The sequence below is a fragment of the Sycon ciliatum genome, chromosome 4 (assembly GCF_964019385.1).
Source record: "Sycon ciliatum chromosome 4, ocSycCili1.1, whole genome shotgun sequence".
Taxonomy (NCBI): Eukaryota; Metazoa; Porifera; class Calcarea; order Leucosolenida; family Sycettidae; genus Sycon; species Sycon ciliatum.
The window spans coordinates 25,309,314-25,330,375 of record NC_088646.1 but is presented as its reverse complement, the minus strand read 5'-3'; the positions used below and the strand labels follow the sequence as shown (position 1 = coordinate 25,330,375).

Genomic DNA, 21,062 nt, shown 5'->3' with positions numbered 1-21,062 from the left:
GGTCGTGGTCCGAGGAAGCTGAGACGCTCCCTTCCTACTTGAATCCCAATCGAACTCGCGCACTTCCACCGAAACTGGGTGACTGCGCCCTACTAGATGGGGATTTGTATGCAAAATGTCACTAAAAGCGCCATTTCGTTCTTATAAAAGCACGGATGACCGCGATTGGCCCATATGTTGTACTCTTTTGGACGCCGAGTCGACTGGTTTTGGTCCGAAAACGCTGCGATGCAGCGTTCCTCCTTTATTCCCAATCGAACATGGTTGAACAAGCGGTCACGTGCTCCTGCGTACGCCAGTCACCTGGTGACCGTGCCTGCAGGGTACAACTTACTAGCCTGTTTGACCTTTTTTGGGTGCAGTCCTGTCACTCGAGTTGAACCTTGGTGTGAAAGTTGTCGCCTGCTGGCGTGGTGACCAGGTGATTTGGGCACCCAGGAGCACGTGACCGCTTGTTCAACCATATTCGATTGGGAATAAAGGAGGAACGCTGCATCGCAGCCTTTTCGGACCAAAACCAGTCGACTCGGCATCCAAAAGAGTACAACACATGGGCCAATCGCGGTCATCCGTGCTTTTATAAGAACGAAATGGCGCTTTTAGTGACATTTTGCATACAAATCCCCATCTAGTAGGGCGCAGTCACCCAGTTTCGGTGGAAGTGCGCGAGTTCGATTGGGATTCAAGTAGGAAGGGAGCGTCTCAGCTTTCTCGGACCAAGACCATTCGACTCAGCACCCCGAAGACTACAACTGGTGAAATTTTAATTTTTGCCTTAACTTCCCCTTTAACCCAACTGGTCACCCAGCTAACCCAGGATCAGCTCTCGGCTATGGAGCATACCAACGAGACCGTGATAAGTTAGTTGTTAGGTGTGCTTTCCACAAGTAGACAGTACGTTGAGAGAACACTACAGTTCCCATCCCCAAACTGAAGCCATTTGATGATATTGAGGTCTTCCTCACTGGCTTTGAGCGGCTGATGGAGACCTACCAGATGCATCTGTCACACTAGGTGGCACTGCTGAGCCCCGGCCTAAGTGGTCCCGCGCTGCAAGCATCCGTGGCCCTGGCCATTGCACAGGCTCAAGAGTATCCGCTGCTGCATCCCAATAGAGAACAACGTCGGGTAGTACTCACTACCCTGAACCAGTTTGTCCCTATCCAACGTCTCAAACGATCCAGCATCCCATATCATACAGATATCAGGCAGCCACTCTCGAAATGCTTTTAAATAAGTCCTCACGGTTTGCCAGAGGCATGGCGTGTGCCCAAAGCGAACCGATCGATGCTCTTTAGTCCAGAGATTATGGCCGCGATATATTCCGTCAAACAATGGCCCAAAACAGAGTCAAGCAACTCCGGCAGTTCGTGAGGTTTGATGACCGTGCAACAGGATGTCAAGCTGACAAGACCTGCCTATTGCAGGGAATCCGGTATAAACTAAAAATTAGCCAGTGCATGCACTGCCAGCCATGCTGTTAGCCCTCAGCATTATGTAGACTGTCGACGAACAGCTATTTCCTACAGAGGCCAGATGTTCTTTCACCCTATACATGTTATCGAAACCAGGCAAGTTTGGAATCAACTTTTGGATACTGGCTGATGCTGACATGCTGTGCATATCGAAATATGCAGCCGTATCTTCGTCGAATCTTTGGTCGAGGAGCCTAAGCTTTGGTCTAGTAATCGTCAGTTCTAATCTTGTCACGTCCAGCCTTGCATTCTTGTCCAATCTTATCAATAATAAGACAACACCTCCTTCAACTTCTACTTGGTGCGTTGTGTATCGGACCAGGACAGAATAAGATTGTCAACATTGGCAAATATGTCGTGGTGGCACTGATGGAGCCTTTCCTAGGAAAGGGGGTGAAACGGATAGATTGTTCACGAGCATACGGCGGGCCAAGAGACTGACAGAGAAGAAAACGACTCTTGTTGGAACCGTCAGGGCAAATCGGCGTGAGCTACCGCCTTACTTCACTGCCAAAAGCGTGCATTGAACTCTGTCCTTCAAGGCTACAAGCATTGAACACAAGGCACTGAGCAAATCGGTGTGAGCTACCGCCTTACTTCACTGCCAAAAAGCGTGCATTGAACTCTGTCCTGCACGGCTACAAGCATTGAACGCAAGGCACTGGTGCTCTCCATAAAAGGTGGAGGCAATAAAGAGATTGTCAACATCCTGCCCACTCACAATGCACCACCTGGAGTCAGATGTCGTGCAAGACGGGAGCAGAAAGCCTCACACCATCCAGTTCTAGGACAAGACAAAATGTGCCGTTGACCATGTCAATCAAATGTGCCAGATCTACTCAAGCCTAGATCCAGACGATAGCCTCTGCAAGCCTTTGCAACGTGTTGGATAAGGCTGGCATCAATGCTTATACAGTATTCAAGAACGCTACCAGCTCAAGGACATCCCGACGGAAGTTTCTCCTCACTAAATGGGCTTGTAGTTGGTCACCGCAGCACTGGGCTGGCCGAGTGACAGCCAAGAAGAGGTGCAGGCACGGCGAGTGCAAAGAGGATGAAGTGACGTCGCTGTCAAAAAAAGAACTAAACCTATGTCAAATTACACCATTTGGTCGTTCTATGAGTACTGAGATTGGTGGACATCCTAGCTTTAAAGGGAAACTATCCTTTAAAATTGATAACCAACCTGGTGGTGTTGCCGCAATACCAAGCGACCAAACTTGACAGCAACGTACTAGTACATACGCTATTAAGGCGAAAAGCGAGTCCTCAACATTTTTTTCTGATATTCCCTTTGCATACACCGGGACAAAGCGGAATGAAGTGATTCACCAGAACTATTAATAACACACTCCCCACATGCCGCATACATCAGTACAGTCAGACCTCGCTTATCCGGTCCTCTTTTATCCGGATCCCTCGCCATCAGGAAGAAAATTGTTGGTTACCGATTTTCAGCATAATTATGTCATCTATTTTCAGCATATGTCATCCATACATACAGAACGTGTGTTCGATTATCCGGTTCCCTCGCCTATCCGGATATTTGTGTGCAGTTGAAGATTAACAATAATGGTCTCACCAGAGTATCAACGATTTGGGCTTGAACTCACTCATCGTCTTCTTGCCAAAGCTAACAGCACATGTACACACACACACACACGCACGCACGCACGCACGCACGCACACACACACACACACACACACACACACACACACAGAACAACTGATCAGACGCAACACGACAAGCACTCCTCTGAATCATTCAACACTGCTCCATCGGCTCAAATGGCCGACAATGTTCTCTCGCCGCAAAGTGAAGCTCACCATTCTTGCCCACTCCATAAAATACCAATATGCCCCACAACACATACGCATGCTCAACATCCCCGCTCAAGTTACGGCCCAGTACAGCCTTCGACACGCACGCACTTGGCACCTCCCACCCTCCCGAACCGATCGCTGTAAAGACTCCCCACTGTACAAGTCCCTAGAATACTACAATGCCCTCCCTGCTAGCATTCGTGACGTCTCCTCCCGACCTGCTTTCAAACAAGAAATCTGCTCACTGCTGATTAACTCAATCTGCTCCTGCAGCGCTCACCCTCTCCCATACTTGTAAAATTCAAAGTGATGTAAATCACTTTCCAACTGCATAACCCACAATCTCACCTTCTTATAAATTTATCTCTTATTGGCGATGGTGCCATCGTGAGGATAAAGAATTCAAAATTCAAACTTACGTCAAACCATGATCCATGTGTACTTCCAATGTCTTCCATAATTATACCTAGGCGCTCATACCGGTCCTGATCTAACTCCGTGTGCTCTCCACTGTGGGCCTATGCTCTGGGTGCCTATGCTGTGTGTGCCTATGCTGTGTGTGCCTATGCTGTGTGTGCCTATGCTCTGTGTGCCTATGCTGTGTGTGCCAATGCTGTGTGTGCCAATGCTGTGTGTGTATTTCTACACATTGAGCACTATAAGGCTGGTGGACTGCACAGCCGTGCTACTTCTTATCTACAAGTATACCGGTCGGTGATAGCACTCCAAAAACTTGTGCACACAAAACAAAAGTACATGTAATTTTGTGTCGCACATAATATGTAGATAAGCAATGACAGGAGCTGCACAAGACTGGTTACATGGATAGGAATATAAACAGAGAACTCCCATGGTTTCTTACTTGGCAATGCCCTGGAAAGTGGCCCTCTTCTCGTCCAAGTCGGGCGACAGCCACATGGAAAGCTCAGACGGCCGCGGTAGCGTAGAATTAAGAATGCTTTTCTGCACATACACACCCGTGTGTATGCATACAGCCACACAGACACACACATATCCATGCACACACATACACACACCACCACCACCACCACCACATCCACACATATACACACGTGCACACACATGCACACAAGAAGATACACATACGCAACATCAGCACACAATGCAGAACCAACATGACCTGTACACGCAGCATACACACAGAGGAGTATACTACGGCAGTGCATGGCCCTGGTCGAGACACGGCATTACCATCGGGGACAAAAGTGAAAACGTAGCAGCCAACTGGACGCGTTTGCTTTCCCCAACACCCTGGTCCCGGGCGGCCAGGACCAGGCTACTGCATTCTGCTATGACGGTCACACAACTTGAGACAAGAAGGCCATGCACACCTGCATGTACGGTTTAGAGCATTGGCCTTTTCCACGTAATGCTGTGAATTCCCACTTGCAGGCGACCCATCAGGGACAGGGCTTTGAAGTGAGTGCATCAAACAAGACTAGGTACAAACATGTACTGGGTAGTAAATACACGGGAGACTTTTGGATCCCCCTTCGGTGGCTTTTGTAAGGTGGGTGTATGCCACGCCACCATGCAGGGTTTCGTACGGTGTGTGTATGCCCAGACATCATGCGGGGTTTTGTACGAAGTGCCAATCGTTTGACTATCTGATAGTACTAGTACAATCCTGTATTGTAGGATTGTAGGATTTTTTATTTACCTTGAATGGTTTACAATCTGTATCACAATTTGTGGGTTCAGCAATAAAGGATGTGATGAGGATTGTGGTGTGGATTTTGAGTGCAATGTGACTACATCATCTCGGCTAGATTGCTCACCGACGTGCCCTTGGGATGCGGCAGTCGCTGCCACAGATCCTCGGTGACGAACGGCATGAGTGGATGAGCGGCCTGCAGGCCAATGCTCAGCGTATGGTAGAGAATATCCAGACTGCAGACAAAACGACGCGTACCAGCAGACACAGGCACAGCGTCAAACATAATGTAGAAAGTTATGAACTTATGATGCTGACATACAGCCAATGTTGCACATACCGACTACATGTACTGACACACAGCACATGCCAGCCCCCTGGCCTTGGCCTTGGACAATAGAATGTCGCATGCCAGGCCGTGCCGCGCTTCAGAATTGCATAAGTTCTCACAAAGTTTTAACGCTTTCAGAAAGTACGCAAACGGTCGTGCGAACATCCTTTCCACTTGCTGAAGATGTACTTTGTTGTTGTTTTAAAAGCGAGTACTGACCTCTCATTGACATCGGCCTGCACCTTGACAAACTCAAAGTACTGCGTGCAGAGACGATCTCGCACATACTCCTGTACCAAATTGGCGGCAACCGCCTGTACGTCAACACATTTACCAAGAAACACAACAGCAGGGGGAGTACACATAACCGAAAAAGACACAATAGAGAAAAGCTTTTCTTCACGCCAGGAAGAGCTGATGTACGTTCCCAACCTGTTTTAGCGGGCAGCGGAGTAGTAAAAATACCACTCCGTGAGAGAAATCTACTCCTACTCCTAGTCATAAGCACAATCAAGGCATGATGTCCGGACTGTGCGCACGCTGGCCTATGTTGTACATAGTACGAAACGTACTTAGGACATGTTATATGTGTTTTTGTTTTTTTTGCAATTGGAGATCCCCTATGCAGAGTTGCACATGCTTGGGAGGTCAAGATTATTTACTCTTGCTGCTGCTACTACTACTACCAGTGATGCATCAGCTAGAGCTTGCAATAATGTGACCAGACGATAACCAGTGCAACAAAACATACTGTAAATCAACCAAAGTCAACATTAATGTTCTGGAATATGCAGCTCAACTCGGTTCATCAGTATACCGTGCTAGTACAAGTAAGTCACTACCAGCCAAACCACCGTTCACCTATGAATCACTCAAAACAAACCCATGAATGGTACTCACAAGGTTATGGCTTTGCATGGCCTGGTCATAGTCAGCTACGAACTTGGCAGTGGTGTGCATCACCCAGCGATCCAACAAACCAAGTTCTTTGCCATCAGATCGCAGTGGCTGCACACGAGGACGACACGCACGCACGCAGAGTACTAAATAAAGGGTAAGCAGAAGCATTCGGCCCCGTACAGATCATCAGATTTATACTCGAAACAGCTGTATGAAGGAATTCAGTACCAACGGATGTGTCGCTTTGCTGATGGTGTGCTGTGGCAACGTGTCGAGGTCGGCCGGCTGGAGAGCGCAATTTGCTGGTTGATGATACAGCACTGTACTAGTATACTAGACTCGGATGGAGAGCCAAGGATAAAGTTAAAAAAAGAGAGGACCATCAGACCATAAGTGCTAGTATGAGTGTTTTTTTTATATTACACGAAACTCGGAGTCACGAGAAAGTTATCGGTCTCTGTTGTTCTGCCTTGTGTAAGCACAGCCAACTTTGCGTATAACGACACTCGGCGGGGCATCAGAATAGAGTCCTTATACCCGAAGTCTCATGATGTGTATACAGTTAGATGGGACTTTGCTCTGGGCATGGAAATTCTGTCGTTCTTCGCGAATGTCGTTATATCCGCAGTCGTTATTAGCGAAGTTGACTGCACCAGTATACTTTTTGTTTTTCTTCCTTCACTTCTCTGTTTCCATCACTAGCTAATGCCTTACGAACATATTCAAGAGAAACACCTACAGATGTCGGCAGCCTGCACTTACCGAGGCTTCAAATCCTGGTGGCCAGATCATGTAGGCAAAGCGAACACCATTCCACATCTTTTTGGCAAAGTTCCGTGCCAGAATAACTTCACTAAACACAGGAAATGCATCAATCAACAGAGAAACAAAAACTAACATGGCTGCATAGCTAGAGACACACACATGGAAAAGGTTCTGTCACACTGCACAGATGCAGCTAACACTACCAGTGCATCAGGTTTAAAAGATTCCATGCACCAGAAGCGGTTACTGAAATGTAACACACCAGCTCCCTATCACACAAGGGGACATTCCTTGATTACGTTGGCTCGAGAAGTGCTCCATTCTGTACCCCTGGATGAGGTCCTGCAAATTTGTGCAGTGTACAGTACTACATGTTGTAGGCGTGATGGCATTGACAGTAACGTGCAACATGTACATGTCCAATGGTAGCACTTACTAGAGGTCAAAGTTGATGTCTCCCAGGACATTAGACACCACTACCGACTATGAACAGGAGTAGATACATGCATGAACACACAGGCATGCACACATACATACATACACACACACACACACACACACACATACACACACACACACACACACACACACACACATACACATACACACACACACACACACACACACACACACACACACACACACACACACACACACACACACACACACACACACACACACACACACACACACATACACACACGCGCACACACACACATACACACACATACACACACATACACACACATACACACACATACACACACACACACACACACACACACACATTCGCATATGTACTGTAGCGGACATGGAAATCCAGTCGATTGACCGGGCCGGCGCCCTCATCGCGTAGATCTACGGAACGCTGCGTGCAGTGCACATGTTGATCCGATGCGACCATACCAGCGTGCTGCAGCGCATAAATGCATGTGTGTACCGCTTCTTCACGGCTGCATGGCCAGCGCCCTGGGGCCGCTAGACTTGCGACCGGATTTCCATGTCCACGACAGTACAATATACTAACCTTAGGAGGTGATTACATTTTATTATGTGCATTTCCAGCCCGGGTTGGCCAAGGGGCGGGCTATGCGAGATCTCGGACATGTACGTAAACAAAGCGAAAACTCGTTGCGCGTTTCCTTCTCTCTTTCTTTTTCTTTAAGGCCATGGTAAAAATTAAAGTTGATTCTCAGGTCATGAGCCTGTGAAAATCAGTGCGAGCGAGCGATTTTTTATTTTATTTCCCACAATTGTTTTATTTCCAAAGATAGGGTCACACATATGTACGTCACAGGTTCATGTAATTACAGGTCGTCCCTCGTTAATACATAATCTCTGGGACTTGACAAATGTTATGTATTAACGGGGTTTATGTACTAAACGACAGTGTACATAACTTGCTTGTATACCAGAATTTTTCACTTTTTTCAACTTTTCTGAGTATTTCTTGCTGCCATGACTAGGGAGCGAGATATTCTTGATTCCCTCGATATAACATAAAAATTATGTTATAACGGTCACAGTCAGCGAAGATTTTACAGTTGACATGATACATGCCCAGCGGCGCCTGTAGTCACTCGAAAAAACAACAGAGCTTTGTCGGTTTTTGATGTGCGCTCTGATTTCTGAGCTAATTGCGTCCACAAGTAGAAACTAGAACACGATGTGCCTCCACTGGAAGGCCAAAAGAACAACAAATTATGTACTATTGAGGTAGGTGGCATGCGGGTACGGAGAAATGTTATGTACTAACGGGGTTTATGTACTAACGAATTATGTACTAACCGACAAAATTTGTATGGAAGTGACCACGTTTCGTCCGGGACTTGAGATTTCTTATGTACTAACGGGGTTTAGAACGAGGTCTGTCTCGTTGTCCAGGAAACGACCAATCAGCGACATTCCCGCCAAGGGCCTTATCAGAGTTTAAAGCCCGCTCAATCGTTATTTTACTACTCTTGATGACGCGTCGAGGGCCTTGGATTAGTTTAAAGCCCGCTGAATATACTCTAAACTGGTGCGTACAACTCCCTGTATGCATAATAGTACGGTGCAGATAATGAACTCTGCATAACGTGTACGGTGTACTACTAAAAGCTACGCAATTCAGAAGTGTGTACGGTTTTTGCCTCCAGTATTCTTTCATCTGTACGAATTTTCTTTGTCAACAGCTTGCGGTAACCTATAAAAAGCGAGGATCAAAGTCATTAGAGTTATCGACAAGGGGCTCTCAAAGCCCCTAAATAACTGTTAGCTCCACAAGCTACATGCATGTACATGTATATGAATAAGAATGAAGCTCGCAATAAGAGCCCAGCATTTCATTTGCTTCCATTCTACTTTTAGTAGTCCTAAGTGGTGCTGAGTTACCATAACTTACCAGAAGAAAATATTCTTTCATACCACACCAAGTCTCTCTGCACACAAACCACAAAACTACCCAATAGAGTGGTACACAAGCATATTGGAAGTGAGATAATGCATGTAACCTCGTTCTAAAATAGTTAGTGTATGGCAGGGAGGGTCTTATGGCTTGTTTGTGCCCTTCAGGTTAGCCCTCGGGCCTACGGCCCTCAGGCTAACCTGTCGGGCACTAACAAGCCATAAGGCCCTCCCTGCCATGCACTAACCTATAATTATGTACTAACCGGACTCGTATTAACGGGGGACGACCTGTATTTTACTATTCAGGCCAGGGAGTAGAAAAATACCGGTATTTTACTACTCCCGGATTCATGCATTTCGCATAGACTGTTTTCATGCGCGCATATGCATGTATAGAAATTTAAAAAATCGTCGGTGCGCCGCCAAAAATCGGTGCGCGCGTACTTGAGATTCAAAGATAATTGTTACCATGGCCTAAGAGTACATGGCAAACAGACTGGCTTAGCCAAACTGGGTCCCGGGTCAAAGCACCGGAGATCCTACCTGCATAGATTGTATTGTAGTACATGAAAAATAAGAACGGTCTAGGCTACAAGGCTCATGAAGCTCAGGCTCAATGACGTGGAACATATCTGAAATACAAGGTAAAGCTGGACAACGTTGCTCCCTGCACTTCTACACCGACACAACAACACGACATGCATTTAGCCATTTACCGTGCTCTTGTTGAGGTAGAAGCGCAGCGAGTCAGCACCACACGCCGGAAACGCATCGGGATGCAATGCCTTCAGCTTATCCTCTTGTCGCGTGGAGCCAGCTCTGCTGCCCAGCAGCTTCTCATAACTGGCACCGTTCTGCAGCAAAAAAGAAAATAGCACACAGCACCAGATTGTACACCAGCACTACGCTGTGCTTTCCCGCCAAAACACTACCATGCGCAGCACGCATGAACAAGCCAGTCGGCAGTGACAATACTACAAAGTCAGAGATAACTGAAAATGTCCATCTGGCACGGTAGATGTGGTTAGACGGCGCTGTGTGATGATAAATAACATCACAAGTCAATGGTTGACCGGAGGATGTACCCAGTGTGCTGACAGTGCTCAACACCTCGGAGTTCTGCAAGTCAAGAATTGAAAAGTTGAAATCTTGAAGATATGAAACATAACACTTCCTTTCCACCATCACCACCTGCATCACCACCTGCACCACCACCTGGCAGCAGGTTCTACCATTGATGCATGGTGGGCAACCATGGCATGACGGGTTGGTACACTAACTCATACGGGGGATCAATTGATATCGTGGATGTGTCTTAGCTGGATAACATATCATCCTTAACAACACAATACGCTTCATCCTACTGGATCCATGCGGCAGTCTTGGACGTCTCCAGCTAGACTGTATGGACTCGCAGAATGAAAGTATACTCCGCTGTAGCTGCTTTATACAAGACAGGTATGGCGGCAAAACACGTCCCACCCACACTTGCTCCCTAGCCGCAGACCTACACCACTGTCAATACGATGAGTTATCAGGCAAAGTCAGCATCACCTAAACAAAATTCACTGATAAAAAGTAAGTGTTGTGTGTTAGTTCTCCTCACCATTATGTCCAGTGGATCCACTACATTGCCTTTACTCTTGGACATTTTTGCACCCTGCAGAAAAACCAGTTGGGTAGACCAAAACACATGCACACGCACGCACGCACCCATACGCACGCAGACACGCGCACGCAGACACGCGCACGCACACATGCAAGCAACGTAAATGCGTGCATGACTGATCCTCCAGGAAATAACCAGGACAGTACAAGTACGTATCAGAGAGTACTAAAATGCCAATGTATTTACTACTCTCTGATATGTACAAAGTCATGTACTCTGTTTGAAAGAGTGATTCTGAACGACCTTTGTGTAGTGGTGGTGACTGATTATGATTCTGAACTAAATTCAAACAAATAATTATGGTCTCTATCAGTGTGCTTAGGAGCTGCATCTGCGCCTTGATCCAAGAGGGTGGTGGCGTTCCTGCGGATGCGGAAAACTGGGCCTTTGGCCGAGTCTCACGCGAACCGTGAAATTTTATTTATTTATTTTTTTATCAGTGTGCTGAGAAAGGTACAGGTAGAGATCGACTATAGGGTTGGCGGTTATAGTAATAGACCGGGTATAATGTTATCACCTTCAAAATTCAAAATCAAAAGTATCTTTTCCACACTAAACCGGTTATACCAATATATCGCCTATTGTGATCAAATTCTCACTTCAAAACCACTGAATTACATACAATATGGATCGTTTATAGAAATTGATGGTACCTATAGGAAGCTTCGGAAAACTGAGATTGTGTAAATGATGTGTACTACCAGCAGTGTGGTCATGGAGTAGACGCAGGTTGTTGTTATTTTGTACTTTATATGTCTCGGTATGGTATTTACATGACAGTATGATGCACGTCTGTTCTTGTATGTCATCATGACTAAGTCCTAAAGTTATCACTTACATACTTTGAAGTACTATCCTGTTCAATCGCATGTAGTGATAATCGCATGTAGTGATAATCGTCTATAGTGATCAAATCACACTTCTTCAAACACCAACGCTATAACACATCTCTACCTATATTAGAAATAGTGAACCATGACACACACACACACACACACACACACACACACACACACACGCACGCACGCGCGCACGCACGCGCGCACGCACACACACATACACGCACACACGCGCGCATGCACACGCACACACACACACACACACACACACACACACACACACACACACACACACACACACACGCGCGCGCGCAAACACACATCACTCATCATGGTCTTGTGTGATACCCAGCATACAGTTATTAGAACTTGTGCCATAGAAAGGAGGAAAGAGATGAACACAGAGAGTGGCTCACCGATGCATCCTTGACGAGCGGGTGAAGGAGAATGTGTGAGAATGGTGACTGGCCTTGCGGATGCAGTGTTGTGCATAGCATGTACATGCGTGCCACCCAGAAGAACAGGATATCATTGCCAGTCTCCATCACTAGTGCATAGAAACACACAAACACACGCACATGCACACACGCACACACACACATGCACAGACACACGCACACATACACATGAACACACGCGCGTGCGATAAAAAGGACAGAAAGATACCATGGTTTCCACTTCAAATCCAGTCCTATAGCAACACAGTCACATATTGACAACATGAACACTACGAGAATAACTTTAAATAAATACCTAGGTAGGAGAGGGAAGTATGTGTTTGCACTGCACAGTACTGTTTGTGTTCTCAAGCGCAGCAGAAACGGAACACGTGGTCACTGGTGCTTACCAGAAAGCGGGTAGAAGTCGGTAATCTCTGATGACGGCCAACCGGCGGTCGATAACGGGAGCAATGCTGATGAGAACCACGTGTCCAGTACATCAGTCTCTTGAACAACCGACACCTACATCAGACATAACGGACACATACACACACACGCACACGCATGAATGCACGCACGCAAACACATACACACATGCGTGTGCGCACACACACACACACACACACACACACACACCATTTGACCATTTGACGCCCATCGCCGGAGGCGATGATAGCGATGCTACAGCAGAAGCCATAGCAGCTTGTGCTGGGATTGCACCATTCAACAGCTTGCAAGGCTGAAGAATTGACCGCCACTATTCAGCCTGGTCTACACCACACAGCTATGAAGTGGCTTTTTCTGGCCAGTGAATCCCTTGAGCTGAGCCAGTCCTTGACCGCATCTACATGTGCATGGACTTCATTGAAAAACAGAAACCCTACACGGCATCTCCAAAAGGCACAGTTCCGACGCTCAAATAGAAACAATCATGAGCACTACAGAAGTAGTAATTACCATGGTTACCGTTTGTACGAAACATTGGTATGGTTTGGCAGGTGAAAACAAAAAGCAAAGTGAACTCGGAAGAGGCACATGTGTGCAATAAATAATTATACTGGACAACAATCCACATAAAATGGCACCTAGGCATAAAACATGGCTGCAGCATTTTTGCAGTGCAACTTGTTCCATATTAATTTTGGCAGGTACAGCCAGCTCTATAGTGCACGCATTAGTATGACTGTGCACAGTTCATAATCTTTCTATGCAGAGCTGCTATCATACTGCATATGGCTGAAGTGGACCTGTCCCGCTAAATCAAACCCCTGGAAGATTATGCATAGCTCTTATTACCTTCTCCGGATCACAACCATGCGATGCAATGGCCATCTGTTTGGCCTCCGCTTCGCTGTCACTGGCGACCCATACCTCATCATCAATGCTCTGTTCCTCTACCTACACACATACAATGCCCACACAACACCAAGAACTTAATGAACTTAGCACAGACACTGGCAGGAAACAACGACAGAGACCTTGACAATAGGCTGATGTGAGAAAGAACTTCACAAAGAAGACCACTCAAATACAGAGGGGACACCTAGTCTGGTTCGGACCTGCACCAAGTGAAGATGGGGAAAGTGTAGTTTGTATGCCAGAGTAAAATTAATATTTGTAAAAGGTTTTGAATCCCAATTCACAAAGACAAAGACAACAACAAACAGTGCACCAAACACTTTTAAGTACTGAACACGAACACGAACACGAAAAGACTGACAGGTGCCTCTGGGACATGTATCACAACTTACATTGTTTTTCTGATTAGGCAGCCCGTCCACCACTCTCCAGGCTGGGATCCGATGACCCCAGTAGAGCTGACGAGACAAGCACCAGTCCTGCTCCTTGGATAGCCACCTGAACAGAGCATCACAATAAAGTATTTACATTGTCAGGAGGGATGTTATCGTGCAGCATATTGCCACACCGGTACTAAAGTACTAGAGAACGAGAAAGAGAAAGAGAGCGAGAGAGAGAGAGAGAGAGAGAGAGAGAGAGAGAGAGAGAGAGAGAGAGAGAGAGAGAGAGAGAGAGAGAGAGAGAGAGAGAGAGAGAGAGAGAGAGAGATGGCAGGTGGACAAAAGCAATCTGGCTCCATTGCACAGAGACGCTATGGTAGAAGCGGAACTATCACAACAGAAAGTGCATATACATACACGGCATAATGTGAGGTGATTTCACGACAAACTCTGCGGGTGAGGTGCATGCTGCACACGGCGATGGACATCACGCAACGAGCTTGCACGCACATGCACACACACACACACACACACACGCGCGCGCGCGAGCGCGCGAGTGTACACAGCATTATTCTAACGTTAGCTCACCTCTTCCAGACGTCATTCTCGCTAGTCGGCGTGATTTTCAGCTCGCCACTGTCCACAGCCTTAACAGCATGCTTACACAGGTCACCCATACGCAGAAACCATTGTGGATAGAGGATCGGCTCAATGATATCACCAGAACGAGAGCATCTAGAACAGAAACAAAACAGCACACAAAGAGCTACAGTTCTAATATCGTGATTGCTGACAGCATGTGCCATGAATGATCGACCAGCAACGCAATGTGTGATGTTCCCAGCTCTAAAAAGTAAAAACCCACCAGTGACAGTTTGCAGTATGGTACACTTCACACATACAACAACACAGAATGTCAAAATGGTGCACTGGAGTAGAGTAGCCACAGCAGCATTGCCACCAGGTTAAATTCACGCAATTCTTACCGTTGGACGAGCATTGGGTGCTTGACGGCATGCCGGTAGAGACCGGTCTGTCGCAGGCTCTCCAGTATCAGCCTGCGTGCGGCGAAGCGATGAACACGCTCACCGTCAGACAGGGCCTGGATGCATGCAAACACACACACACACACACACACACACACACACACACACACAGTGCTCATGCACATACACACATACAGCTCAGCAAAAAAACATCCGCAAGTCCACAGTAAGCGGGTTTTCTCAGCCTCTTTTAAAAGTTTTAAAGGTATGTACTCTAAGATATAAGGGGAAACAGTAGCCATTGTCTGCAGGACTCGATCTTTTTTAGCACTTCTTAGCTCTTACTATGCAACCATCTTCATCGAACAGCATCTCCTGTGGCAAGTCATGTCGCAAGCCACACTCATAGTCGCGTTGGTCATGGCATGGTGTCACCTTCACAATACCAGTGCCTGCACACACACACACACACACACACACAAACACATACACATACACACACACACGTACACACATACACACACACACACACACACACACACACACACACACACACACATGTGCGAGAAACTCCAGTACAGCGTACCTCGAAAGGGGCACGTCATACCCAAAGAACTGTGCATCTGCAGTCAATTGGCTGAGAGCACACTTGAAGGGTGCAGAACACATAGCATTTTGTACGTGCCTTGGTGCAATATCCAAGATGGTTCACAGGGTTTTTTTAAGCTGCACTTTCACTGTATTCCTGAACACATGCACGGATACGAAACCAACAACAGGAATATAGCTACACTGCTGGTGAGACATTTTCAGCAAATCCAGGGGGAAACAAATGACCCCAAATAGTCAAATACCCCCCACAAAACTACCACATACACACTACTACGGGCAGGTTGAGAACAACGTGACAATGTTCTACTGCCGCGGAAATTGAAATCCGATGGGATAACCGGGGCCGACGCCCTTACTGCTTTTAGCGCGTACACGCACTGTACATCACACGTACACCCCTGAGACTGGACCAGCCGTGCTCGCGGCTGCAATGCCAGCGCCCCGTGGCCGCTGGTCTTTTCAACGGACTTCAATGTCCGCAACAGTAGTTCCTTGTCCTGCTGAAGGGACATCAGAACAAAGCAATAGTTGTCCCCTTTTAAAGGGCCCTTTACCTTTCTCCATATCGACAAGCTGCTCATCGCAGATAATGGGGATGTGCTTCTTGGTGACCGGATTCATGGCACGTTTCCCATGAAGATGCCTGCGGGAAAGCACACAAAATAGTGTTACAGTGTCCATGAAGCGTGGCTACCATGACAACTACAATGCATAAGTATGCGATACGGAGCAAAATCTACTTGTCAAGACTATGTGGCCATCCAAACTTTCATCACCACTCCCGAGGCAAACTTTGGTGAAGGTTTGGAATCTCGGAATCAACCACTAAATCTTGTGTCTGCATGCGTGTGTGCATAAGTGATTGTGCCATCTGACTACAATACTTACGTGTATCTCAGGTCATCGGGATGAACGGCCAGTGCTGCATCGGCCGGTATGGTCTCCGGTCTGGTAGTGGCAACCACCACCTCACCGCCATCCTCCAGTGGGTAGGCAACGTGATGCATAAGACCAACCTACAGCCCACACACACACACATGTGAGAGAGAGAAAACGAGAGGTAACGAAAGTGTGAGAGAGAGAGAGAGAGAGAGAGAGAGAAAAGAGAGAGAGAAAGGGAGAAAAAAAGAGAGACCATCATCTACAAAGTACAACTAGCCTGTACGGTATATCGTACACATAGTGATGGAGCAAAACTTGAAAAAAGCGGCACGATACAGATCACACAGGCACGTGCTGATGTCCTACCTCAACTTGGCCGTCGTAGCCCGCCACGCTAATCCTCGTCGGCTCATCGTAGTGTTCTTCCTCAACCTGTATGGGGACATGCCATGTTACAGGCATTATAAGGCATGTTGGAAAGATGAGCAGGCACGTACAATGTAAGAATATGGTTTTAAAAAAGGGTCAGTCAAATTACATAGTACACGTACATGCACTGTGCACATGCAATTCTATGGCCTACTTGATCGACTCGAAGCCCCTCTTCCATAGCAAAGACCATTAGGAAAAACGACTCACTCAAATGATGGCATAGTGACGGAAACACAGACGAAGGTATTGAAATAGAAGCCGCTCTTGAGTAGAAGTTCCTTCAAATTGACATTGAAAAAAGGGAAGTCTCCAATTGAGTTTGGTACCTTCACAAAGGGCTTCTGCTGTCTTCTGGTGTGCCGCTTTGAAGTAGAAGCAGTTCTACCTCCACGCCTACATGTATATACAGGTATTCCACAGTACCACTACCAGCACTCCAATATCAGCTCACCTCGATATCGGAGATGACCGTCTTCAAAGAGCAGCACCAGTTGGCAAAACGGACTCGCCGATAAATGAGCCCCCTCTGGACAAAGAAGCAGAACATTGCATGGGAAGTTCAGAAGTTGGACGGAGAGATAGTGAGAATTAGAGAAGTCTAGAAAGAATGTGCCTGCCATCATCAGGACTTGAACATCATAGTGCCACAAGCACTAAGCTACTTCAAGTATGGTGAAGCAGTCAAACAGCATCATTCAAGTTTTCTAAAAAAATAAAAAGGTATTACCTGCACATGTATCTTCTGAACAGATTTCCAAACCATGCAAGTCAGAAATAGTCGTAGCAACTTTCGAGATCCTTGTAGGGAGAGGCCAGGAAAATCACAAGCTATAGCAACCTACCCTCTACATGAAAGTTGGGACCTGGCAAATCTTAGGAGACCTACCATGACTAAAGTCTAGTATGCACATCAAGCAGTTCCACTTCTCCTAAGCTAAAAGAGGCAAATGACTTTCCCTTCCCTGATCACTCCCCAATATGTTGGGCTCTACATGTAAGTGTGGAATATGCCAATGTCAGAAAACAGTGACATGATCAAGTGTTGCATGTCCAGCGCAAGGGGAGACAGGCTGATAGCTAGCGCTACAGATATGACTGACATATTGCAGCTTGGGGTGCAACGGACACAGCCAACACACACACACACACACACACACACACGCACCTCAGACCTCAGACATGCCCATCGCGGAAGCGATGATAGCGAACAGCTATGTTAGACATAGCAACTTGTGCTGGGATTACACCATTCAACAGCTTGCAAGGCTGATGAATTGACCGCCACTAATTTTTAGCCTGGTATTCATCACACAGCTGATTGAAGTGGCTTTTTCTGGCCAGTGAATCCCTATTTTTCATTTTTCATTTTTTTACACACACGCGCCACACCACATACTCCGACATACACTGGCTGTTGGTAACCACCCAGGAGAATGAAAGAAGAGCTAGGAGAATGAGAAAGAGAAGAAAGACGTGTGCGACCATAATCATAATCAGCCAACACACACACACACACACACACACACACACACACACACACACAAACATCACCTCAAATTCATCAATTCATCCTTATTTTCACCTACGTTGAAAAGCTGGATAAAGGCGTGCTTGACAGACTCAGCGCGTGGCTCGTCAAGCGTGAAGTACTCCTGACTCCTGTCAAAGATAGGAACATCAAATGTATAGTTTCGAGCAAAAGTGCTGAAAAAACAAAGAGGGCTGCTCGGTACTTCTCAGAGTTGCTACATATTCCACAACCTTAGACTCTATCTCAACCATAGTGCAAACATCACACGCTAGTCATACGTGTCTGTGAGGACAAACCAGGTGTAATCACTGCACCAGGGACAAGCAAAGGCTAGCATGAACATGATCTTACCAGTCTACGCTGACACCCAGCTTTCTCAACTGGTTGACAATGTGATCGCCGTGTTCCTCCTTCCACTTCATAACGTGCTTGAGACGCTCCTCGCGGCTCTGGTCAATTGTGCAAACAACGGCACAATGCAAAGACAAAAGGTCATCGACAGACGGACAGACAACCGGACAGACAGATGGACAAATACTGCTTTACACCTGATTTTTCCTGCATAACCCCAGAGATTTGCCAGCAAACATGTACCGTATTTTCCGGAATATAAGACGAACTGGAGTATAATCTACACCCCCCCCCCCTTTTTGCCACGAAATACAGACATCTGTCCTATTTCTCACCGTTAATTTGATCATCGGAGTATAAGCCGCATCCCCTTTGTTTGGGTGAATTTTGAGTGTTCAAAGTGCGGCTTATACTACGGAAAATAAGTAACAAAGTTACACCAAGAAGGTGTCAGAGAACGTACTAAACATGAGTCATGTAGTTGTACACTACATGAATAGGTAGATTGATGGATGGGTAGATGGATGCATGCATGGATGTATGTATGTATGTATGTATGTATGTATGTATGTATGTATGTATGTATGTATGTATGTATGTATGTATGTATGTATGAATGAATGGATGGATGCATGGATGGACAGGCGGATGGATGGATAGGCAGACCAATGGAAAGATAGAGCGGACTGTGGAGATGCAAACGGCAAAGAAATGATTATGTACAACCCGGGATGCTTCTAGTCTAGAACATCAATCGACGGGGTCCTCTGTACCTGGCAGAACCTACTCAGCTGGGTCATCGCCAGGGCCCTCACCCCAGTACACGGACAAGCACAAGAGCAGATCCCATTGACAGTAGGGGAATAGCCACGATAGTACTAAGAGTCCTTAATCCCCTAGAGTGAGCAACTGGGGTGGGGTTGTGGGACGGCGTAATCCGTGATGTACATCATGTTTTGGGTCGGACTTGCGTCATTCCGCCGACACGGTCCACCTCGGACACACTTCCCCTACTCATGATGTTACACTATGACGTGCAACACGGATTTCGCCGTCCCAGATCTGATCAGTGAAGTTGCGTACTCTGGGGGGGTTACGGACTCTTGGTAGTACATGTATGTATCAAAGTAATCAATTGAACTGGTAAGACTCGCACGCCAATATTGTAATAGTTGTAGACACACAGCGGGCACCATGAAGTGCTGAAAAACAGTGTTGCAAAGTGAAATCCGGTCGCATGGAGAAAGCACACCCGTGTTTACAGCGTAGCCTAGTGCAGCCCATACCGGTACTTGAATCATACTGCTACAGCACTACACAGAGGATTACTCCTCTCGCTATCGTATTATCACACCTCTCTCCACTTAGATATACCAGCGCTGCCTTCTATTCCATTATCGTTGTCTGATGATTGGTTCAGCCATGAAACTCTGAGTCACAACGGAATTAATTTGCCAAGGTTTTCATTGTGTGCCTTTTTGTGCTACAGCACTACACAGGCCCGCAGCTAGTATCACATTCATGCAGTCGGGCTATATTCGTGAGACTAGGTTAACACACGTACACGTATTCATGAGGCTAAGCCATACACGTACACGTATTCATGAGGCTAAGCCATACACGTACACGTATTCATGAGGCTGGTGTCATTTATTACAGTTGCACAATCAACAACAGGCCTTACCATGCCGGCAACGTCCATGCCCTTATCTTTCAGCAGGCGCTCAACCAGCGACTGTGTGGCTATGCCTGCGTGATCGGTGCCAGGAACATACTGTACGTCATCGCCACACAGCCGGTGCCATCGACACAGGGCGTCCTCCTGCGCAACAGTCAGAGCGTGTCCGATGTGCAACTTGCCAGTGACGTTGGGCGGAGGCAGTAGCATGTTGTACTTCTTGCCGCCCCTGCGTGGGCCGCCGCCTTTGAATGCGCCGTCCGCCTCCCACTTCGAGTACCACCGCTCTATCAGCTTGGCGTCGAACTGCGGCGGGAAGTCCTTGGGGAACTCCCTGGTGTTGTCCATCTGGCTGCGGCATGGCGACGTGGAGAGTGAGCGCACCCAGGCATGGCGGCAAAGCCGGCCTACCTGATAGACTTGTCCCAGTCTCATTCCTGATCAGGCCAGTTAGCGGCGAGCTGTGATCGAATGCAAAAAAGAGCACAGCAAACTCCATTTGTACCATTGGTTTCATCTACGATGCTGCAGCTGCTCAGCTCAAC

The 21,062-nt window shown here is 47.0% G+C and overlaps 1 protein-coding gene across 1 annotated transcript in view; it reads right to left on the bottom strand.

Moving 5' to 3' along the window:
• Positions 1-21,062, bottom strand: part of LOC135815250 (uncharacterized) — a 36,348-nt gene that overhangs the window by 14,438 nt on the left and 848 nt on the right. Inside the window, exons 2-24 of the mRNA XM_065328522.1 lie at positions 20,524-20,978; positions 18,840-18,937; positions 18,544-18,616; positions 17,409-17,483; positions 16,892-16,957; positions 16,532-16,659; positions 16,198-16,286; positions 15,377-15,483; positions 15,032-15,147; positions 14,634-14,780; positions 14,058-14,163; positions 13,603-13,704; positions 12,714-12,828; positions 12,283-12,413; positions 10,965-11,018; positions 10,075-10,212; positions 7,407-7,453; positions 6,968-7,058; positions 6,206-6,313; positions 5,525-5,619; positions 5,099-5,210; positions 4,162-4,262; positions 3,058-3,108 (exon numbers count right to left, since the gene is read on the bottom strand). Of these exons, the coding sequence (XP_065184594.1) occupies positions 3,058-3,108; positions 4,162-4,262; positions 5,099-5,210; positions 5,525-5,619; positions 6,206-6,313; positions 6,968-7,058; positions 7,407-7,453; positions 10,075-10,212; positions 10,965-11,018; positions 12,283-12,413; positions 12,714-12,828; positions 13,603-13,704; positions 14,058-14,163; positions 14,634-14,780; positions 15,032-15,147; positions 15,377-15,483; positions 16,198-16,286; positions 16,532-16,659; positions 16,892-16,957; positions 17,409-17,483; positions 18,544-18,616; positions 18,840-18,937; positions 20,524-20,952 (2,579 nt within the window). The 5' untranslated portion in view covers positions 20,953-20,978. The remainder of the gene's footprint in view (positions 1-3,057; positions 3,109-4,161; positions 4,263-5,098; positions 5,211-5,524; positions 5,620-6,205; positions 6,314-6,967; positions 7,059-7,406; positions 7,454-10,074; positions 10,213-10,964; positions 11,019-12,282; positions 12,414-12,713; positions 12,829-13,602; positions 13,705-14,057; positions 14,164-14,633; positions 14,781-15,031; positions 15,148-15,376; positions 15,484-16,197; positions 16,287-16,531; positions 16,660-16,891; positions 16,958-17,408; positions 17,484-18,543; positions 18,617-18,839; positions 18,938-20,523; positions 20,979-21,062) is intronic.